Raw genomic sequence first — 22913 nt, forward strand, 5'->3', positions numbered from 1 at the left:
GCAGATCTATGTTTTTCCCAAGCTCCCCAAAGCTCAGTAGCAACAGTTTATGAGAATCATCTTTGCAAAAGGATATTTAAGAACAAAGGGTGTCTTTAGTCTGTTCAGGGTGCTATACCAACGTAACATAGGCTTAGTAGTTTGTAAACAACAGAAATTTATTTCTCACAGTTATGGAGGCTGGAAGTTCAAGACCAGGGTGCCAGCATGCTTTGGGTGAGGACCCATTTTTTGAGTCATAGCCAGCTCCTTCTTGCTGGGTCTTCACATGATGGAAGGGACTAGGGATCTCTCTTGAATCTTTTTTATAAGACCAATTCCATTCATGATGGTTTCACTCTAAGGACTTAAATCAAAGGCCCCACCTCCAACACCATCGTCTTTGGGAGTTAGGATTTCAACATAGGGACTTTGCAGGGATATAACATTCAGACAACAGGAATGTGTGGGTGGCTCAGTCAGTTAAGCATCTGCCTTTGGCTCAGGTCATGATCCCAGCGTCCTGAGATCAAGTCCTGCATTCGGCTCCTTCCTCCGTGGGGAGCCTGCCTCTCCCTATGTTACTCCCCCTACTTGTACTCTCTCTGGAAATAAATAAATAAAATATTAAAAAACACATTCAGACCATAGCAAGGGGAAAAATTCACACTTTATCAAGTGAAAGAAGTGGTATACAGAAATTTTGTCCACTTCTGGTTCATTTGGAAGTCTGACTTATTGAAATGTCTTGTTCAGTGGCAGCTAAAAAATGTTTGTAAAATGAATGCATTAAAGCCTAATCAGCCAAGACTCACTAGGGGGACTGACTGGCTCAGTCGGTATAGCATATGACTCTTAATCTCAGGGTTGTGAATTCAAGCCCCATGTTTTAAGTAGGGGAGCCTACTTAAAAACAAAGCAAAACAACTCACCAGGATCCAGCCATAGTTTGATGAAATCAGGTTTTTTGATTTGAAGTGGGAGAGGGAATTCTAGAGGAATCTTGGAATACTGCACCCCAAGACAGGGGAGGAAAGTATCTTTTTAAGGTTTGGGCTCCATCTAAACGACTTTGGAGAGGGTGGAAGTGGAAATCAATTCAGGATTGATTGCTGATTCTAATGTGAGATTAGAAGACATTAGTGAGAGGAACTGGCGTGGGGGCGGTTTAGCAATTAGGTATCCCCCCTACTAAATGAAAGTAACTAAGCAGGTTTAGAGCATCACTGGCAGCTTTTCTCTCGTTTCGGAGCAAAAACCTTGCCCAGGTTTTGACTCTTTCAAATAAACTTGCTTCCAAGCTTTACTTTCGAAATCAGATCTTTAAAAAAATTACAAATATGCTTTTTTTTTATTTACTTGTCAGACAGAGAGCGCGAGCGCACAAGCAGGCAGAGGCGGAGAGAGAAGCAGGCTCTCCGCCGAGCAAGAAGCCCCATGCGAGACTCGATTCCAAGACCCTGGGATCATTACCTGAGCGGAAGGCAGCGGTTTAACCGGCTGAGCCACCCAGGTATCCCACGTTTGGTTGTTTTTTAACCTGCAAAGTAATTCTAGTTTTATAAGGCCCACTCCTGTAGCCAAGAACCGATGCCCTGGAGATAAGCCCGAGGGACTCTTCAGCAATCAGCCTCATCGGCGCTGCTCGGGGACCCCGAGCACCCAGGAAATGTAAAACCGGATGTTGACTATTTTGCCATAGAAACAGACGCGAATCCGGAAGTTACGTCAGAGAAAGCGGAAGTGAAGCCGTCTACTTATCCACGTGGGTTCCGCGCGTGTTTCCCGGTCCCTGGTAGCCGGAGCTTTAAGCTCTGTCCCCGGCATAGTCGCCATGGGTCGCTCGGGGAAGTTGCCCTCCGGTGTCTCGGCCAAGTTGAAACGCTGGAAGAAAGGCCATAGTAGCGACAGCAACCCTGCCATCTGCCGCCACCGCCAGGCCGCCCGCAGCCGCTTCTTCAGCGGGCCCTCAGGTAGCGGGGTCGAGACTCCAACGCGCTGGCGGCGGGGTTCTGGCGGATCTGGTCTGATGGTCGGGGCCTCTCTGGAGGCCCTGGGGCCCAGGCGCTGAACGTTTCTTCTCCTAGAACGTCGCACGTGGAGCCTGCTGTAAAGACCCACCCTCTGCATTTGACAGATGGGGAAATGGAGTCCGCAGTAGCCCTGGGTACCACAGGTGTCAGAGTTGGGACTTGGCTATAATTAACTTTGGGGGAGACTTACCAAAGTGTTTTCACCTGCATTTATTACCCAAGCCCCTGCGTGCAGTCCCCGCGCCGTCTCCCCCCGGCACTTAATCCGTCGGGACACAGAAGCAGAAACTTTAACCCGGCGGGTTTGCTAAGTTCTAGGGGTATGGTGGGCCGATGAGGCAGGCCATGTTCAGAATTCAGCGTCTCGAGCTGGGGGCCTGGACTTTGCTAGTTTTTGTCGTATGGGTGGATCCCGGCCAAAAGGAGGTTCGGGTAGAAGTGAGGGCTTCACCTGTGCCTCCGGTTTTCAGGAAAAAGCGACCTGACTGTTGATGCGGTGAAGTTGCATAATGAGCTGCAGTCCGGGTCCATGCGTGTGGGCAAAAGCGAAGCCCCTGAGACGGCCATGGAAGAGGAGGAGGGGCCCGCTCTCACGGAGAAGTCCTCGGGCACCTTCCTGAGCGGTCTCTCGGACTGCACAAATGTCACCTTCAGCAAAGTGCAGCGCTTCTGGGAGTCCAACTCAGCCGCGCACAAGGAGGTAGGGGGGAGGGTCAGGAGGACTTGGGGTGGTGAGCAGGAGCCAGACTCGGGCTTCTTTTTATTTTCTCCCAGTGCTGGCTCACTGCTGTGGGAGACAGCTGGTATTTTTGGATGATGTGTCATCTCTTCTATCTTTTGTGTTCCCTACTCACTAGCTCTCCTAGGGCGGGTTCCACTTTCTGCTTTTTTCTAGCAGCATCTCCCCTACTCAAGTGTAAAGTCCCTCGGGTTAGAAATATTTTCCAAATACTTACCTCTCATATCGCAGGACTTTTTACATAGAATATTTTCAAGACACATTTGTAAATTAATGCTGAGTAACAATAGATAGAAAATGTTTTATCTAACAAGAACCAGATTTTATTTGTATTTTTTTAGTTAATACTTTTAAGTTATACATATTTATATTAATTGTTTAGCATCACGCTCTAACCAACTGAGCTAACCGGCCACTTATATTCATTGTTTAAATGAATAATGTCAAAATTATGAATGGTACCAAAGTGATGGGAGTAGAATAAAACGTCAGAGTTGTTCTCCCAACTTAACTTCTTCATGGCAGTTATTGTTGATGGCTTATCATGCGTCTACCTAGCCCAGCACTGTCCAAAACGTGGTGCGAGCCACAAAACAGGTAACTGTAAAGTTTTAGTACCCATATTTTAAAAAAGTAAAAAGTAAATGAAATTGATCTTTTTTTTTTTAAGATTTTATTTATTTATTTGACAGAGAGAGATGACAAGCAGGCAGAGAGGCAGGCAGAAAGAGAGGAGGAAGCAGGCTCCCTTCTGAGCAGAGAGCCTGATTTGGGACTCGATCCCAGGACCCTGGGATCATGACCTGAGCCGAAGGCAGCGGCTTAACCCACTGAGCCACCCAGGCGTCCCTGATCTTCTTTTTTTAAAAGATTTTATTTATTTATTTATTTATTTGACAGGGTGAGAGAGAGCACAAGTAGGCAGAGAGGCAGGCAGAGGGGGGGGGGAAGCAGGCTCCCTGCTGAGCAGAGAGCCTGATTTGGGGCTCAGTCCCAGGACCCTGCCTGAGACTATGACCTGAGCTGAAGGCAGAGGCTTAACCCACTGAGCCACTCAGGTGCCCCCTGAAATTAATCTTAATAATAAGCTTACTATAGTTAATTATTGGCATTTCAACCTATAATCGATATAAAATGAGATGATTTGTATTATTTTTATCATATTAAGTCTTCAGAATCTGGAGTGTATGTTAGCTTTACATGTCTATTTGGATGCTAACTCTTCTTTGAAAGGACTTGAGTTGGTCGTAAAATTTACAAAGGCAAAAGGTTCATATTTCCAAGTTGTTCTAAATCTGTTTTCTTAAAACTTACAGCCATATATCTAAGCTGTTTTATATCTGTTTTCAGGGCGCCTGGGTGGCTCAGTCAGTTAAGCATCCAACTCTTGATTTCAGCTCAGCTCATGATTTCAGAGTGGTGGGATCAAGCCCCGAGTTGGACTCTGCTTGGGATTTTCTCTCTCTCCCTTTTCCCTCTGTCCCTCCCCACACTTGCACACATGCAAGTGCTCTCTCTCAAATAAATAAATCTTAAAGATATATATATTTGTTTTCCCATAACTAGATTTTTTAAAAAGTTTATTTGAGAGCCTGTGTGCTGATGTGCACAAGAAGGGCAGGAGGGGCAGAGGGAGAAGGAGAAGCAGGCTCCCCAGGCAGGGCTTGATCCCAGGACCCTGGGATCATGACCTGCGCAGAAGGCAGACGTTTAACAAACAGCCACCCAGGTGCCCCTCAAGTGTTCATTTTTAAATTTACGAATTAAGGATTCAGTTCTTCAGTCACACTACCCATGTTCCATGTGCTCTTGTGAACGTTATTGTTTTAGACTTTCTTGTCTGTTTTTTTTTTTTTTTTTTAAAGATTTTATTTATTTGAGAGAGAGACAGTGAGAAAGAGCATGAGAGGCGAGAAGGTCAGAGGGGGAAGCAGATTCCCCATGGAGCTGGGAGCCTGATGTGGGACTCGATCCTGGGACTCCAGGACCGTGACCTGAGCTGAAGGCAGTTGCCCAACCAACTGAGCCTCCCAGGCGCCCTCTTGTCTATTTTTTTATTTATGTTTATAGATTATATTTTATATGCAGTGTTCTGCAATTTTGCCCCACTGAACAGTAGTTCTAAATTAATATGGTATTGTTTCCCATTATTTTCAATAGTCCTGTAGTATTTGAGTCCACCATTACTTATTATGTAGTAATAATACTTTATTGGGGCACCTGGGTGGCTTGGTTAAAGTGTGGGTTAAGCGTCTGCCTTTGACCCAGGTCATGATTCCAGGGTCCTGGGATCGAGCCCTACATCCAGCTCCCTGCTCAGTGGAAACCCTACTTTTCTCCCTCTGCCTGCTGCTTTGCCTGCTTGTGCTGTCTATCTCTCTTTCAAATAAATAAGTAAAATCTTGAAAAATAGTAATAGTAATACTTCATTAGTCCTCTGTTGATGGCTGCTGTGTTGTTTCAGTTTGTTGCTGCAGTGAACACACTTGTACCTAAATGTTTGCAGTTTCATGCGGGTATTCCTGTAAGAGATGGGTCTTAGAGGTGGAATCTCGGCAAACGTGTCTGCCCACTCACTCAGTCTTATGGTGTGTGTACACCTGGCTCTGAGTGCAGTTCATCTTCTCTATCTCTAGGCCTTGTCAGGAGAATAATTTGTGACGGAGTAAGGAAAAGAAGCAGCGCAGGGATGGGATTCAATATAAAATAAATGTCCTAGGTGCCTTCTCCTTTACGTGCAGATCTGTGCTGTTCTGGCTGCTGTCACTGAGGTGATTCGCTCCCAGGGTGGGAAGGAGACAGAGACTGAGTACTTCGCTGCACTGGTGAGTTGGTGTGACTTGAGAGTGGGTGTCCAGAACAGCAGGTTATTCCCGTTGGAGAGAGAAGATGCCCCTGGTATGAGGAGATAGAGCAGGACATTCCTGGGTAGGGGAGAGTGCTTCAGGGGCTCCTGGCTGGCCCAGTCGGAAGAGCATATGATATCTTGATATCAAGATATCTTGATATCTTGGGTCTGTGAGTTCAAGCCTCATGTTGGGTATAAAGATTACTAAAAAAGGAAAGAAAAAGAGTGCTTTAGTTATTCTCAGGTGGTAGCTTCGTAAGGCTGGTGGTATTTTGCTATACTATCCTTACAGAACAAAAACCCACCACTCTGGTTGTTGCTGTTGTGTTTTCTTCCCTGATCCATGAAGCTGAGTTAGGCCCAGGGAATCCTCTAGAAAAATGGTTGGGAAAGTGTGGCCAGGGGTGGGGCAGGTGGGAGGCTGGTCCTGAGACCCTTTTCTGGGGTTCGTGGGCTATCAAAATTATTTTTATAATACTACTACAACATCCTTTGCCCTTTTACTCTCATTCGCTCATGAGTGTACTATGGAGTTTTCCAGAAGTTATCTCATGTCTGCTGATGTTATTTTAACAGCTAATTGTACTTATGTATGCTTGTATTTTATTTTAATTTTTTTTTAAGATTTTATTTATTTGACAGAGGGTAGGCAGAGCAGCAGGCAGAGAGAGGGGGAAGCAGGCTCTCCGCTGAGCAGAGAGCCTGATGTGGGGCTGGATCCCAGGACCCTGAGATCATGACCTGGGCTGAAGGCAGAGGCTTAACCCACTGAGCCACCCAGGCGCCCCGTGTATGCTTGTATTTTAAAAATTTCTCAGTTTTAATTTTTAATGTGGTAAGTATCAGTAGATATCACCTATGTAAACAAAACCTCTCAGGGACTCTGCAAGAAATTCTACGGTGTAAAAGTTTGAGAACCACTGCTCTGGAACAGGGTTTGGCAGACTACGGCCCATGGGAATAATCTGATCCAAGGCCTGTTTTTGTACAGCCTGAGAGCTAAGAATGTTTTTTATATTTTTAAAGGATTGTTCAAAACACTCAAAAGAATATGCAACTGAGACCATCTATGGCCTGCAAACCCTAAAATATTTATGATCCAGTCCTTTATGGAAGAAGCCTTCTGTATAATGAATAAATTAGCCAGTAATACATAGTTTTTATTATGGGCCAGGCAGTGTTGGAATTGACACATACGAATTTAGTGAAATGTTACAACAACTTATCTTTGTTTTACAAGTGAGGAAGCTGAATCACAGAAGGTTCATTGCTAGCCCAAAGTCACAATCCTGGCAGAGCCAGGATTTGAACCTCTGACACCAGTGTTCTAGTTCATCACCATCCTGCTGGGCACAGGGTGGCCCTAGCACCCCACCTGCCTAGCTTACACAACTCCCCACTCATCCCCTGTGGTCTGGCCCTCAGATGACAACAGTGGAGGCAGTGGAGTCCCCTGAGTCTCTGGCTGCTGTTTCTTACCTGCTGAACCTTGTCCTGAAGCGGTGAGTCCTGTCCTAGGTCTGAGCACAGAGTCTCTTGGGGCAAAGGGAACTGTATCAGCTGACCTGATATCATCATGGCCTTATCAGCGTGAGGCTCCCGGGGCAGCTTGGGGTGTTGTACAGGGTGTGAGCCCTGGGTCTTGCGGGTAGGGGAGGTAGGGAGAGGACTGAGGAGAGCAGTGGGGGCCCATCTCGTGAGAATGGAATGGGTAGTGGAGAAGGCAAGAGGCGCAGAGCTCAGGTGCCACAGAAAGCACATGGAGGTGGTGTCCAGAAGGGAGGGCTCCTGTCCTGACTCCTGCCCGCTTGCTGAGTGACTGGGCTAGTGTGCTGCCTCCCTCTGTCTAGCTCCCGCCTTCAGACCAGGGCTAAGCTTGTTCCTGCTGCTGTAGGACGCCCCTCGGGGTTCCGCCATCTCTCTTCTTCCCCCCCAGTGTGCCCAGTCCTGTACTCATTAAGAAGTTTTCCGACACCTCCAAGGCCTTCATGGACATCATGGCAGCCCAGACCAACAGTGGCTCCACCTCTGCCCTCCGATGGGTTAGTTTCTGGGTCTGGTTCCCCTCTGCCATCTTCCAGAGCCCCGCAGATCTGGCTGGAGCTCGGATACTCCCCAGGAGGGGTATAGGCACCACGTGGGCTTCCGACGGATCCCCGTGTGATTTTTTGGAGTTGGTGAGAACCTGGGCTCTTCTCCCAGCTGGCTGGAGCAGGTGAAGCTGAGAGACTCCGAATCTCTCTTGAAGGTCCTCTCCTGCCTGGCCACCCTTCTGCGGAAGCAGGACCTGGAGGCCTGGAGCTACCCTGTGACCCTGCAAGTGTACCAGGGGCTGCTGAGCTTCACAGTGCACCCAAAGCCCAAGGTGAGGCTGCTGGGCCCCCAGAAAATGGGGGCGGGGGGCAGCCATTCTAGTAAGTGGGCTCATCTGTCTGAGTAGGGGGAGTAGGGGAGGTTGCCCTGAGGGCTGGGCTCTTGTCCTGAGGCTTTACTTTTTGCCCCTGATGCCGTCCTTGTTTAATCCTAGAAGGTGAGAGGCAGCTCCTCATCCTTCAGAAGGGATATTCACTGTCAGGCCGTCCTGAGTCCCTGCTGCCTCACTGGTCAGTGACAGGTTTAGCTACAGTGGCAGGAAGGGGCAGCATGGGGCTTTGGAGTCTCACACTCCTCAATTGGCTGCTGGGTTCACCACTCGTGTGTGACCTTGGGTGAGTTACTTAAGCTCTCTGAGCCTCGGCTTCCTAACGGGAATGTAGGGCCGGTAATACCAAGCTTGCTACAAGGGTATGGGGCAACTCCATTGTCTCTCATAGTTCCTGGCTCAGAGCAGGCGCTCAGCAGTGGTGGCCAGCCACTGCATTTCCTTCTGAAATTGAGGGCAGGGCCCTCGTCCTAGCACAGCAGCAGTGGTCCGCAGTCATTCGGGGGCTCTGCACGCTTCCCAGGTCGGGTCACGCCTCCTTCCCTGTGTATTCCCGAGGCTGCTCTGCTCTTTCTTCAGGTCTCTGCTGCAGGGTCACTTCACTGGAGTGACACTTGCCTGACCACTGTGTAAAAAGTAACAACCCTTGCCATATGGTCTGCAAAGTACTTTTACCTCCCAGTGTATGCGTGTGTGTGTTCTGCCTGCCAAAGAGAGAGCAAGTTTTTAGCTTTGGTCACTGCCAGACTGTCAGTCCTGAGAACAGTGCCAGGCTTGGTCATACTTGGTATTGTGGGGTGACTGATGGAACCCCTGGAGTAATGGGGACGCTGCAGCTCAGAGATGAAGTGGTTAGCTTGTTCAGGGCCGTTTGGGGCGCTAGTGGGAGAGCGGGGATCGGAGCCGAGCTTCGTCTCACTGCCCTGCTGAGGAGTCTGCACACAGGCGGGGCTGGGTATAGCGTTGGTCGTGAAGGAGGCGTGCCATCCGCGCTGCTGGGTGTATGCTAACCTGGGCCTGGCCCCTCTTTCCCTGGCTCACAGATCCGGAAGGCTGCCCAGCATGGCGTGTGCTCTGTCCTCAAGGGCAGTGAGTTCATGTTCGGTGAAAAAGCCCCTGCCCATCATCCTGCTGCCGTTTCCACCGCCAAATTCTGCATCCAGGAGATTGAGAAGTCTGGAGGTGGGGAACTGGGTCTCCGGCAGGGTGGGTGGGGCCCGAGGCCAGCCTGGGAGGAGTGGGCTGAGGCCACCCTGAGAGGGTGGGCTGGAGGCTCAGCTCCCTCGCCTGCCAGGCTCTAAGGAGGCCACCACCACACTGCACATGCTGACGCTGCTGAAGGACGTGCTGCCCTGCTTCCCAGAAGGCCTGGTCAAGAGCTGCAGTGAGACCCTCCTCAGGGTCATGACCTTGAGCCATGTGGTAAGCTCAGCCGGGGAGCCAGAGGAGTGTGCTGGGGCAGGGGGCTAAACTTCAGACCCTAGGCCCTCAATGCTGATGCCTAAGAACTTGCCGGTCTGGCCAGAAGCAGGAGCTGGGGCCTCCCCACCCCAACCCTGCTCTTGTCCATGACCAAGGACACCAGCCATTCTTGGTGTCGGATAGACCAGGCTATCTTCAGGGTCCCGGTCCCTTTGGGAGCTGGTCTCAGGGATTGGGTCAGGGGAAGGGAGCCGAGGCGGGACTGGTAAGGCAGCAGCCCTCTCCCTGCTTGAGCTGTTTCAGCCACAGTCATGGATCTGTTTTCTTTTTTTAGTTTTTGCTTATTTACTAACATATTTGTACAGTAGCTTTAATACATAATAATTTATTTAATACATAAAACGATCTACATTTTTGTCATGCTAGCACAATTCTGTTAATTTTTATATATCCTCTCATAGGAGGATACATTCTTCGTAAAGCATCTATTATGTAAATAACACAATCATTGTTTAGAAGGAGAAACCCATTTAGAATAACTTGCTGTATATCCTTTCAGATATATTTTTTTGGATAAACAAACATAGATAAAAACCTGTGAAAATATAGCCATAATCATAGCCTGCCCACCACATATAGCCTGCTTTTATAACCCATTCTGTTAGAAACTATTTGGTCATGTTCCTCTATTATCTTTGTTTAAATCTCTTAAAAATTTCTCAGTAGCTGCCGAGCCTTCGTAAAGTGTCAGTCCTCTGAGTGTATCGGTGTGGGGGGCATGCTTGAGGTCAGTGGCGTGGGTCTCTCCCAGCCCACTGGCTGGAGTTGGAGGTTGAGGAGCCCAGGGCAGCCATGGGCTTTGCAGTCCCCCACTAAGTGTATTTGTCCTCTCCAGCTGGTGACAGCCTGTGCCATGCAGGCCTTCCACAGCCTCTTCCTTGCCAAGCCCAGCCTGGGCACCCTGTCAGCGGAGCTCAACGCCCAGATCATCACGGTGAGGCCTGATATGGAGGGGTGTGGTGGTGGTAGAGGGGTGAGGGGGGCCTGTTACTTGTCTACAGAGTGAGCTTGAGTGGGCTGATTCAAGCTCAGCGGAGGAGGCCAGTAGTCAAGCAAAGAGGAAGCAGGCAGCTAGGAGACTGGCCACCAAAGCCACATCAGTGTCCACAGGACATGGGGATTTCGACTCTTACTTAACTTAATAAACAATTTCAGCATGGTCACATGTCGTAACCCATATCTTGAGCAGAGGCTCTCAAATTTAGGGATCCCTGGATGGATTTGGGGAAGGGAGCATAAACATCCCCTTCTTGTTTGCAAAGTGTGCATATGTATGCCCGTGTTCATTTCTCCTGAGAGAGTCTCTGTGGCTTTTGTGAGATCCAAAGTGTTGTGTGACCCAGGTTTTACTATTTACTATTCTAGAAACACTGACCCCATAAGAGCAGAACTGGGAGGGTTTCATGGAATAGGGAAATACAGGACTTGGAAAAACCAAGGGGCCTGGGAGCTCCGGGGCCACCTGTGCAAGCCTGTCATTAGAACATGCTGGGAAGGGTCATTGTCATTAGGCCACAGCAGACACACTCACTCAGCGCCCTGCTTATTCCCTGTCCCACCTCTAGGCCTTATATGATTATGTTCCCAGCGAGAATGACTTACAACCCCTGCTGGCCTGGCTTAAGGTCATGGAGAAAGCCCACATCAACCTGGTCAGGTAGGTTTGGTGGAGGGGTGTCCGAAGGCCTCCAGCCAGGCTACCTGCTCTGCAGTGCAGATGGGAGGGACAGAAGCTGGAAGCTGGAGAGGGAGGGCAGTGTTTCCTTGTCAGGTGTGCTGTAGACCAGCTCTGGTTCTGAGGTGCAGGGCAGGATGGTGTGGCCTGTGGGGCTGGTACTGTCCTGCCAGAGCAGTTATCAGTGAGCTCTAAGGAGCAGCAGGGTGGGCTAAGCACACCGCCCCAGAGGTGGGGCCCCAGTTCCATCCTCAGTCTTGTCATCCCCTGACTGAATCCTCTGCGGTTGGTTTCCTTCTCAGACTACCTCGTGCATTTTCTGTGGCTTCACCCCTCCCCCCACCTGGGTTAACAGTCCCCTCTTCTGGGGTTCGCAGTTCTTCACACCCAGTGTCTGCTCTGTGTCTGTCAGAACACGCATGTGTGAGCTTGGCCACTTCACAGTAGCCACCTGATAATTTTGCTTTTCCAGAATAAGGCTGAGAAGAATAAGTGTATCAGTTGGCAACTTGGGTTTCGCCTGGAGTGAGGATCTCTGAGGACCCTGGGGCCCCACCATGCTGTGTCATCTCTCCCCTGTGCTGAAGGGCTCCCATCGGCCTGCTCTCTCAGGCCCCCCGCTGAGTGCTTTCCCTCATTGTCCACCTCACTCATCACAGCCAGCCAGGAGGAACGTGCTAGCCTTTTCTTTTCTTTTCTTTTTTAGGATTTTATTTATTTATTTGACAGAGAGAGATCACAAGTAGGCAGAGAGGCAGGTAGAGACAGAGGAAAGGAAGCAGGCTCCCCGCTGAGCAGAGAGCCCAACACGGGGCTCGATCCCAGGATCCCGAGATCATGACCTGAGCCGAAGGCAGAGGCTTTAACCCACTGAGCCACTCAGGCGCCCCTGCTAGCCTTTTTCTTGAGCCAGAAACAGAAGCAGTGCGAGATAGCTGGTCATGCCACCGCAAAGGAGCGAAGACAGGTCTCCAGCCCACATCTGCTGGGCCCACATTCTCTATCCACACCATCCAGCTTTTATCTGGAGATGCCAAAAAATGGCAAAATAGCCTTATTCTCCACTTCTCAGAATTTTTTTTTTTTTTAAGATTTTTTTTCTTGGGGCGCCTGGGTGGCTCAGTGGGTTAAGCCGCTGCCTTCGGCTCAGGTCATGATCTCAGGGTCCTGGGATCGAGTCCCGCATCGGGTTCTCTGCTCAGCGGGGAGCCTGCTTCCCTCTCTCTCTCTGTCTGCCTTTCTGTCTACTTGTGATTTCTCTCTGTCAAATAAATAAAATAAAATCTTAAAAAAAAAAAAAAAAAAAAAAGATTTTTTTTCTTTGAGAGAGAGCGAAGTGGGGAGGACCAGAGGAAGAGGGAGAAGCAGACTCCTTGCTGAGGGCAGAGCTGGACTCGAGATTCCATCCTGGGACCCTGAGACCGTGGCCTGAGCTGAGATCAGACACTCAACTGACAGAGCCACCCAGGTGTCCCCTCTGCTTCTCAGGATTAGTCCTGAGATTGCAAGCCTTCCACAATTGTGCCACAACATACACCTCAAGCTGTTTGTTGTAATGCTGTAGTTAACAGCAGAAAAACCTAGAAGCCAAACACAACCATACACAAATGTATCCAAGGAGAGGACTGGTCAGTATACTGTGAGATACTCTGTAGCCATTAGAAGTTACTGAAGTAGGGCGCCAGGGTGGCTCAGTGGGTTAAAGCTTAAAGGGTCCTGGGATCGAGCCCCACATTGGGCTCTCTGCTCTGCGTGGAGCCTGCTTCCTCCTCTCTCTCTGCCTGCCTCTCTGCCTACTTGTGATCTCTGTAAAATAAATAAACAAGATCTTAAAAAAAAAAAAAGTTGCTGAAGTAGAGAGGTACATGCTCACCCGGAAAGATCCCAAAATGTATTGAGAAGACTCACAGCATACTCTGGAGCGAAACTGTCAGGGTATGATCCTGACTCCTGCCTCCTACTCGTGACGTGACCTTGGGCAAGTAACTTGACTTTTCGTGCCTCACGTTCCCCACTTACAATGAATTTTTAAGTCATAGGACTTAATCTTGTTGCAAACCTTGTTGAAAGGTTTAAGTGAATGAATGTATGTTATAACAGTGCTTGGAGAATGAAAATTGTTAAGTAAATGTTAGCATACGTTACTTCCTATGTTTGTACATGTGTAAGACCTTCTGGAAGAGTATTTGAGAAACTTAACCTTGATTTTCCTCTGGAAAGTTCATCTGAAGGTCAGTCTGGGAGAAAAGTGTGATAAAGAAAGTATACTCTTTATTTTATATTTTGAAGACCTACTTGAATTTTTTTTACCACATGTGGCTATTAACTTGAATAACAGTACTTTTTAAAATTGCCCACTAGAAGGGCCCTGTACAACCTTCTAAATCGGTGACTGTCATTGGACCTGGGCCATGTGGGTCCCTGAGGCCCAGGACCAGACCCCACAGAAGCCTTTTGTCTTCACAGACTGCAGCGGGACCTGGGGCTGGGCCACCTCCCTCGCTTTTTTGGAACCGCGACCACTTGCCTTCTCTCCCCACACTCACAGGTGGTGACAGCTGCCACTCAGAGCCTTCAGGTACCCCAGCCCCTGCTTTAGCGGGGGAAGCAGAGAGTACAGGGGGTTCTACTGGCTGCCCTGTCTCTCCTGGAACTTGCCCTAGACCTCCAGCTGGATCTGGGGAGGAAGTTCTTGGGGTGGGGATCGGCTTCCTGGAAGTGTCCAAAAGCGATCACTTTTGCTAGGAGGGCTGAGTGGTGCTGGGAGGCTGCTTTAGGCCCAGACAGCTGGGGCTTCTTTTTGCAGGAGATCCTGAAGGAATGTGTCGCTCCCCACATGGCCAGCATTGGCTCCGTGACCTCTTCAGCCTCTGGCCCTGCCCAGCATGTCTTCAAGATGTTCAGGTGAGAACACAGCATCTGTGTTAGGAAGGAATAGGTGTACCTTCTAGAAAGTTCCTTGTAGTGACAGGTGTTCCACTTGTCACTTACTGGGGGCACGTGCGCAGTGCCAGAACAGCTGATGCTGATGGAGCACTGGCCACGTTCCAGGTGTCATCATGTGCTCATGAGTATGGATTCTGAGCTGGTCATTTGGGGCAAGTTCCCCCGTGTCCTCCACGTCTAAATACCTCAGGGTCCTCATCATTCGAAGGTTACTGACAGATGTGAGGGTTCAATGTGTGTGTATGTGTAAAGTTCTCAGAACTGTATCTGGCACGCAGCTAAGCACTCAGCGAATAAAAGCCACTAGTGGTTTTCGTGGTTCTAGGAGATATGTACTGACCCCCACTTTACAGACAGACAGGCTGAGGTCACCCAACTAGGAGGGGGCCGCCTGACAGCAGAGCCCACTCTTGTTCACGTGCTGTGCTGCCCTTCACGCCTGCAAGAGGAGCCATTCCCAGACGTGGCCACTGACCATCTCGTCCTTTCTGCAGCTGGTGAGGGGCCTCCAAGCACTGTAGACATTGGAAGGGCCCTGGGGAAGGAGTGAGGATCCCTGGTGTCTGCCCCGGGTCTGTGTGCTCACCTCCAGGCTGTGGTGCTTTGGGTCCTGCTCCTTGTGAGGAAACGGGCCTGTTGCCTCTGGATGCATCTGTGATGGAGTTTCAGGAAAACTCAGAGCCACCCGCACCTCCAGCTCTCCTGTTTCCCGACTCTGATCCCTGTTGGCCGTTCTTGCCTCGGATGTGCAGGAGGCTGGGAGGCAGAGCCAGCCTCGTGCCACTCTCCCCTTGACCCAGACCACCTGCTCTACCGTTGCAGCCCATCCTGGGTCGGACCAGGAGAGCATGAGACAGGGACAGCATGGGCTTTGGAGGCCCAGGGTGGCCACTGGCAGAGTGACCCTGGCAGGTTATTTCCTCTCTCTGAGCCTCAGTTTCCCAATCTGAAGGTGGAAGAAACCACATACCTCAGAGTTTTCTTTAGGCAGTAGGATTTCAGATGAAACTCAGCACAGGGGCTGCATTGTAATTGCTAGTTCTCCCCCTTGGCCTTTCCCGGGGCTCCACGCTTACTGGCCAGCTGGTGGTCTGAAGCTCATGGGCCAGCCATTGACTTCCTGATTGAGGCCCAGGTGAGCAGGAACTTGACTCTGACTGTTCCCCTGGCAGGGCCGTGGAGGAAGGCCTGACATACAAATTCCACGCAGCGTGGAGCTCCGTGTTACAGCTGCTGTGTGTCTTCTTCCAGGCCTGCGGGAGGCAGGCCCATCCTGTGATGAAGAAGGTGAGCTGGGGAGCTGCCAGGGCCAAGGCAGGAGGTGGTGATTGGGCTATTGGGCTGTCGGACTGTGGGCTCCTAGAGTGGTCATGTGTCTGCTACTTGTGCACTTTACCCCCTGTTATATCCCTGATGGCACTCACAGCAGGTGCCCAGCACAGTGTCTCCAGGAAAGTGTCTGAGCCAACACGTGAGAAACAAAAAGAGGGATGGGACCTCCCCTGGCCCCTTGGCCAGTAACTGCTCGCTAGTCCTGGCTGAGGTTGATGGCTTTGAACAGGGAACCATCGTGACTCTCCCTCACCCCTACTCCTATCTTCTGTTTTTAATTCTCTGAACTTCCTATAATAAGGGATTATGGTGTTTTAAGCAGCCTTAGGTCCCAGACAGATTACTGCAGCCCAGAGTAAACTATATAAGAATCAGGGATCCCTTGGGGCGCCTGGGTGGCTCGGTTGTTAAGCGTCAGCCTTTGGCTTGGGTCATGATCCCAGGGTCCTGGGATCAAGCCCTGCATCAGGCTCCCTGCTCAGCAGGAAGCCTGCTTCTCCCTTTTCCACTCCCCCTGCTTGTGTTTCCTCTCTCTCTCTCTCTCTGTCAAATATATAAATAAAAAATCTTAAAAAAAGTGGGGGGGTCTGGGATCCTCCCCAGCTAGGGAGGCAGGCCCCAGACCGCTTATCAGCTCCTGGCCTCTTGGAGCTTTCACTGACTCTCACCATTGCTGGTTGGAAGAAAGGAGCCACTCTGGGACAGCAAGGACTTCCTCAAGAAGCCTGGTCCCTAATAGGTTAGATTGATGAACTTGGCTGCCTACAGGCAAGGCCCTGGTGGCTTCTGTGGGGCTGTGGTGGGCCAGAGGTCACAGCCTTGTCTTGAGGGACATCCACTCCTCAGGATCTGGTAATTTGCTAATTGTCACACGTGGGTGTGTCTTTTCCCTTGGCCAGTGTTTCCCATTTTTTCAAGACAAACTGGAAATGTATGTTTGTATGTGAACTCTGATTTTTACGTGTTACTAATAAATACAGAATCTTTTAAATTCTTGGGGCATTGGGGAGAGGTGAGACTCTTAAACAGCTTAAATGTGGTTATTGGTTTGTGATCTCTGACCTAGAGCTTAACATGGGCCCGTGTTCCTGAGCTCTCATCCTCCTCTTTTTTTTTTTTTTTTCAAAGATTTTGTTAATTTATTTGACAGAGATCATAAGTAGGCAGAGAGGCAGGCAGAGAGAGAGAGGAAGGGAAGTAGACTCCCTGCTGAGCAGAGAGCCCGATGGGGGGCTCGATCCCAGGACCCTGAGATCATGACTGAGCCGAAGGCAGAGGCTTTAACCCACTGAGCCACCCAGGCGCCCCTCTCATCCTCTTCTTTGAGAATTTGGCCCTGACTCAGCCGTGGGCTCCTGCTCTGTGAGCAGGCCTTGGTGTATCCTCTCATGTCTTTTTGCTCCAGTGCCTCCAGTCCCTGTGTGACCTGCGTCTCTCCCCGCACTTCCCTCACACGGCGGCTCTGGATCAGGCCGTGGGGGCAGCGGTGGCCAGCATGGGACCCGAGGTGGTTTTAGAGGCTGTGCCTTTGGAAATTGACGGCTCTGAGTAAGTGTGGTTCTGGCTGGCTTCCTTACGAGCCCCAGGGCAGTCGGCTGCTTGTTCTCCTTCAGTAGGATGTTCACTTTTTTGGGGTGAGGTCTCTGTGTGTCACGTGGGGGTCAGTGGGAAAGGCCACAGCAGGGTTCAAGCTCCTCGGCTTGGTGGGCCGTGGCTGCTGGGTCTGCTGCCCTCACTGGGCCTTCCCTGCCTCCTCCCAGGGAGACTCTGGATTTCCCACGGAGCTGGCTGCTGCCTGTCATCCGGGACCACGTCCGGGAAACACGGCTCGGTTTCTTCACCACCTATTTCTTACCCCTGGCTACCACCCTGAAGAACAAAGGTATGGGCCCCACCTTAGTCCTGGAGCCTTGGCTGGAAGGGGTCAGGAAGGGCTCCTAGGACATTGGGCAGCGTCCCTCTGCCAGGCAGGTGGCCAGCCAGTGCTTGAGGGCCCTCCTCCTCCCTTAGAGGCACAGCCAGGCAGCTCCCCCTCACAGGACCCTGCCCTGTGGCAGGCCAACAGTGGCCTCCTGTCCTACTGAGGTAATTAAACAAGAACACACCAGTTTGTATATATGCAGAGCCGTTCCTCATAAAAATCTGACACGACCTCCACGTTCCTCAGGGGGGTTCTGGTGAACTTAGTTACGATAAGTCCCACCGTAGGCCACGGTGTGGTCTTTGTGAAGAGAGGAAGACCTCACATGGGAACAGGCATATTTAGGAGATAGTGAGTTGAGCAGGTCAGATTCAGATCTCAGCAGAGCCGCACCGCAGCAGGGTGACTGTGGGCAGTTGATGCAGCTCCTCCGGGTCTGCTCCTCAGTAGACTCTGGGTGAAAGCTGCCGTGTGAGCGGGAAGTGCAGCCGTCACGGATGTGCCCAGCAGACAGCCTCCCACTGAGAAACCTTACCGTCAAGTAAAACCAGGTTTCGGAACAGTATGTGCATCGTACAGGACTGTTTATATTTTTAAAGAAACGTGAAGGAGTCAGTAGAGGTCGTAGCTATCCCTGGAAGGATAAGATGATGAGGAGACACCCACTGCCTGTTTTATGTAGATCTTTTAAATTTTTTTTGAATGAGCAAGTATCATGTTTCCGTCTGTGGGGAGAGAGGAATCACCCACATTCCTGTTCTCATTACTGGGCTTTTGGTTTGGTAAAAATGAGGCTCCTGGCATGAAGGGTGCCCAGGGTCCCACTCTCTCCTTGTGTCACACGCAGCAACGGATCTGGCCCAGGCGGGCAGGACAGTGGAGTCCAAGATCTACGATACGCTCCAGTGGCAGGTAAGGGATCAGCTGGGGGGACATGAGTTGGATGGTGCGGGGGCCTGAGTGGCGGGACGTCACTGTCCTTGACCATCCCTCCCCAACCCCCCAGATCTGGACCCTCCTGCCTGGGTTCTGCACGAAGCCCACGGACGTGGCCGCCTCCTTCAAAGGGCTGGCGCGGACACTGGGCACGGCCATCAGTGAGCGCCCAGACCTGAGGGTCACTGTGTGCCAAGCCCTGCGCACCCTCGTCACCAAGGGCTGTGAGGCGGGTATGTATGGGCCCTAAGGCTCGGGGTGGGGAGGGGAGCAGTGGCAGTGGCCCGGGTCTCCTGGCCTGCTGTGCCTCACTGCCAGAGCCATAGCTGAGCCTTTGCAAGGACCTGGGGCTTTTGCTAGAGACCCAAGGAGTTAGTAGGACACTGAAAGCTGCCCCTTTCCTCTTTACTCCCACTGTGCTGACAGCTGCTGGGTGTTATCCAGTCGGTGTAAGGGCTTTATCATGTGTCCGGCTCTTGGGTGACCCATAGGACAGAGCCACGGAGGAGTGTAGAGTATGGGGGCACCTCTTGTCCCAGAGAAGCCCCAAATCTGTGGGCTCCAGGTCCTGTCATGAGTCCTCCAAAAGGTTGCCTCTGGGCTGCAGCCCTAACAGCCTGTGAGGCGGGGCTGACTCCTGCCCCTCTTACACAAACTCTGGTCCTCCTGCCAGAGGCTGACCGTGTGGAGGTGAGCCGTTTTGCCAAGAACTTTCTGCCAATCCTCTTCAACCTATACGGGCAACCTGTTGCAGCCGGGGACACCCCAGCCCCCCGCCGGGCTGTGCTGGAAACGGTCAAAACTTACCTGACCATTACAGACCCTCAGGTGAGCATGCTGGTGGAGGGGAGGGAGGAACAGTCAGGTGGGTGACTGGGTGACTGTTGGGTTGGGTGTGTGAGAAAGGGCCCACCTACCAGGGTTTGCCTGGGCTCTACCACCTGGGGGACAGGGCACTGGATACCAGCGACACCTGGGTCGAGGCTGTGTGGGGTGAGATGTGGGGAGGGGTGCAGTTCTCTGTGTTTCTCTCTTCAACAACCCCCTCTTTTTCATCCCTTTGTGGCTGCCAGTTAGTGAACAGCTTCCTGGAAAAGGCCAGCGAGAAGGTGCTGGACTCTGCTAGCTCTGACTTCACCAGGTAAAATGCTCCACTTGAGCTGGGACAGCCCAGGTGGCTAGAGCTTGTGTCAAGCAGAAGCCCTGTGGCTTCTCTCTGCTCTTATTTGGGAAGCTTTTGAGATACTGAATGTCCCAGCTCAATGATGAAGCCTGATTGGCTTCTCCTTCTCAGAGAAGCATTACAGCCTGTTGGGGAAGGATGCGGACCCTGGCGATACACGGCCCAGGTTCAAATCCCAGATCCACTAATGACAAGCTCTGTGACCTTGGACAGGTTACTTACCTGCTCTGTGTGCTCTTTGTCCTTATCTGTGAAAATGGGCTTGATAATAGACCTGCACCAGGGTTGTTGTGAGGACTGAAGGCTTAAATGCACATGAAGACCTTGGAACCACAGCTGGTTTCTTATGGCTAAACTGGCTGCGAGCTGTGATTGTTGTTTCCAGGCTCCTCTCGGGCCCCTGGTCCTCCTCACCCTGACTTCTCCCACTTCTGTACCCAGTAGATAAAAAGGCACTGATAGTCTGTGCCCTTCTCCAGCCCACCCTAAGCCTGTCCTTGGTCTTCTGCCCTGAGCAGATTGTCTGTGTTGGATCTGGTTGTGGCCTTGGCTCCCCATGCGGATGAAGCTGCCATCGGCAAGCTGTACTCCACCATCCGGCCCTACCTGGAGGTGAGCCTACCTGGGCTGGACTCCCACAGGACCACCCCTGGGGGAAGAGGGGCCTCCTTGGAAAGCTGGGACCTGTCTTCTTGTCTGGACAACCATTTGGGCGGGCACAGAAGGCCAGGGCAGGGCCACCTAACTTCTGGAGAGTTGTTTTAATGGGAGTAACAGAGCTCCTTTGTGATGCCAAAGAGTTAGGCAAAGAAGGGGAGAGCGGAGTGCTCCAGCCAGAAAGGGGAGCAGGCACACAGGCCTCAGTGCAGGCGAGGCACTGCAGGGTCCTGCTGCTGGATGAGCATCACGGTGAGACTTGTGAGTGGAGTGGAGGCTGGCGGGCCTTCTCCCCCTGCAGCATCCCCCCCTGCCTGGCATAGAGTTAGCCTCCCCCGTTCTGCCAGCCCTCCAGAGGCAGGCCGCGGTCCCGAATCCCCCCAGTGCTGGTCACAGTTAATGGTGGCTGTACTGTGACTGTCCTTGAACAGTGCAGGTGGGGGTGGATGGATGGATGGGGGACCCCAGAGTCCCCTCCCTCACCTATCCCTGACCACCATGTCCCTGCCCAGAGCAAGGCCCACGGAGTACAGAAGAAGGCCTACCGGGTGCTGGAGGAGGTGTGCGCCAGTTCCCAGGGCCCTGGGGCCCGCTTCGTGCAGAGCCACCTGGACGACCTGAAGGTGACCCTGCTGGACTCGCTGCGGGGCACCTCCTCACCTGCCAAGAGGGTGAGGCTTCCGAGGCACCCATGCTCTGCCCACGGGAGGAGGGGCGACACTGGGGGAGAAGCATCCTAGAGACAGGGGACTTGAGGGGCATAGGTGGCATTGAGACGTCCTAACTCTCCTCGCCCTTCCCTGCAGCCCCGTTTGAAGTGCCTCATACATATCGTGAAGAAGCTGTCTGCTGAACACGAGGAGTTCATCACTGCCCTCGTCCCGGAGGTGAGGGGTGCGGGCGGGGGTGTACGTGTGTTCTGAGGGGCTCCTTGGAGTGTGGCTTCTGACAACCTGTCAGGATTGGGGGAGAGCAATACGGAGGTGAGGGGTGCCTCAGTTCTCTGCTTGGGAGCGTCGGCACCCCTGCTGCCCCCTTCTGCCTCAGGCCACCACCTGGTCCCTTCGCTAGCAGCTCCGGAGCTTATGTTTAAAGGATTGTCTGGGCAGGTGATCTTGTGCACCAAGGAGGTGTCGGTGGGGGCTCGGAAGAACGCTTTTGCCCTGCTGCTGGAGATGGGCCATGCTTTCCTTCGGTTTGGCCCAAACCAAGAAGGTGAGGGGCTGGGGTACACGCTCCGCTCGCAAGTCTCGGGGAGGTACCCCTCCAAACCACTAGCTAAAGACAAAAGGTGGGAAGAGCCACCTGGCTCTGGAGCAGGCAGGCTGCTCCTCTCTGGGTGGAGTCCCATTCCCTGGGGGGCCCAAGGTGCAGCGTGTGGAGTGGCTCTGCCTTTGTGTGACTGCCCTTGTCTTGCCCTCCCAGAAGCCCTGCAGCGCTACCTCGTCCTGATCTACCCTGGCCTCGTGGGCGCTGTGACCATGGTCAGCTGCAGCATCCTGGCCCTGACCCACCTCCTGTTTGAGTTTAAAGGTGAATGCTGCTTCCTTGAAAGCCTGGGGAGCCCTCAGGATAGGAAAATGCCCAGAAGGTCAGGGCAAGGTCATTATCAGAATAAGGTAGCTATCACCTTCCTTCTTCGAGGGAGGAGAAGGAACCAAAACCAGGCCTAGCTGCCTCTTGTCCCTGCTGCTGCCTGTGTCATCTTTCCTGTGTACCTGCAGTTGCCCTGTGTCCCACTGTCAGAGGGGATCAAAGGCGGTCAGGCCCCTGCCCAGGTGTTAGTCCCTGTTCTGCCTCTTATCAACCATGGGAGACCTTGAGCAAGTTTATGGACCTCATAGGACCTCAATTTCTTACCTCTAACATGGGAGAGAAAAACACGACTTGATCACAGATTGCCTGTACTCTATGCGGAGTGACTAGGACCGTACCGGGTACACAGAAGTCCCCCAAATGTTAGTTCCAACTCATGTGACCTGACAGGGATCTTGGGTCTGGATGGGTTCCTGGGCATCTCTGACGGTGGCCCTCTGGAACCCCCACCCCCGCCGCCCCGCCAGGTCTCATGGGGACCAGCACAATCGAGCAGCTGCTGGAGAACGTGTGCTTGCTCTTGGCTTCCCGCACCCGTGATGTGGTCAAGTCAGCACTGGGCTTCATCAAGGTGGCAGTAGCGGTCATGGATGTGGCGTGCCTGGCCAAACATGTGCCGCTGGTGGTAAGCGCCCACTTCCCCTCAGTGGGTGGCAGCCTGGCCTCTGGCCTGCTGGCACGGACCCAGCAAGCCTTGAGGCCAGCAAGTTTCAGACATGTGTTTAGCTACGAACCATCTCATGGAATAGGTCATGCAGGAGTCCTGGAAAGGACCAGTAGGGTAACGCATACCCGGTGGGAGTGAAGGAGGTGCATGGTGCCGGGCTGCCTCCTATGGCCCACCCCCTCCCCCTTCATAGAAACAAGGGCTCTGCAGGTGCAAATCAGGAGGCATGGCCACCCTTTGTCTTACAGATGGAGAGACTGAGGCCAGAGATTTCCCCAGATCACATTGCTAATGAGAGTGGCCCTGGGACCAGAATGCAAAGCTCAGAACTGACCCTCATGGGTCTCCCCACCACGGGGCCCATTATCTTGTTTTCTCTTTTTTGTGTTTGCGTTCTGACCTTCTGGGTTCAAGGAAGCTCCTCTGGACAGTCTGGCTGACTGCAGAAGGGCCTGCAGAGCCCCCCGGGATTGGGTTCCAGCCCCTCAGCTAGGCCC

The 22913-nt window shown here is 52.0% G+C and overlaps 1 protein-coding gene across 1 annotated transcript in view; it reads left to right on the forward strand.

Annotated features, from left to right (window-relative positions):
- Nucleotides 1–1717: 1717 nt before the first annotated feature.
- Nucleotides 1718–22913, forward strand: part of RRP12 (ribosomal RNA processing 12 homolog) — a 29627-nt gene continuing 8431 nt past the window's right edge. Inside the window, exons 1-25 of the mRNA XM_059169297.1 lie at nucleotides 1718–1952; nucleotides 2483–2712; nucleotides 5493–5576; nucleotides 7025–7101; nucleotides 7536–7641; nucleotides 7848–7964; nucleotides 9065–9203; nucleotides 9316–9443; nucleotides 10339–10437; nucleotides 11069–11160; nucleotides 13645–13756; nucleotides 13985–14082; nucleotides 15297–15411; nucleotides 16862–17004; nucleotides 17217–17338; nucleotides 18225–18289; nucleotides 18384–18546; nucleotides 18987–19141; nucleotides 19387–19454; nucleotides 20015–20108; nucleotides 20666–20824; nucleotides 20960–21040; nucleotides 21263–21368; nucleotides 21579–21686; nucleotides 22217–22374. Coding sequence (XP_059025280.1) covers nucleotides 1814–1952; nucleotides 2483–2712; nucleotides 5493–5576; nucleotides 7025–7101; nucleotides 7536–7641; nucleotides 7848–7964; nucleotides 9065–9203; nucleotides 9316–9443; nucleotides 10339–10437; nucleotides 11069–11160; nucleotides 13645–13756; nucleotides 13985–14082; nucleotides 15297–15411; nucleotides 16862–17004; nucleotides 17217–17338; nucleotides 18225–18289; nucleotides 18384–18546; nucleotides 18987–19141; nucleotides 19387–19454; nucleotides 20015–20108; nucleotides 20666–20824; nucleotides 20960–21040; nucleotides 21263–21368; nucleotides 21579–21686; nucleotides 22217–22374 — 2958 coding nt within the window. The 5' untranslated portion in view covers nucleotides 1718–1813. The remainder of the gene's footprint in view (nucleotides 1953–2482; nucleotides 2713–5492; nucleotides 5577–7024; nucleotides 7102–7535; nucleotides 7642–7847; nucleotides 7965–9064; nucleotides 9204–9315; nucleotides 9444–10338; nucleotides 10438–11068; nucleotides 11161–13644; nucleotides 13757–13984; nucleotides 14083–15296; nucleotides 15412–16861; nucleotides 17005–17216; nucleotides 17339–18224; nucleotides 18290–18383; nucleotides 18547–18986; nucleotides 19142–19386; nucleotides 19455–20014; nucleotides 20109–20665; nucleotides 20825–20959; nucleotides 21041–21262; nucleotides 21369–21578; nucleotides 21687–22216; nucleotides 22375–22913) is intronic.

This window comes from Mustela lutreola, chromosome 4, assembly GCF_030435805.1.
Source record: "Mustela lutreola isolate mMusLut2 chromosome 4, mMusLut2.pri, whole genome shotgun sequence".
NCBI classification, from domain to species: domain Eukaryota; kingdom Metazoa; phylum Chordata; class Mammalia; order Carnivora; family Mustelidae; genus Mustela; species Mustela lutreola.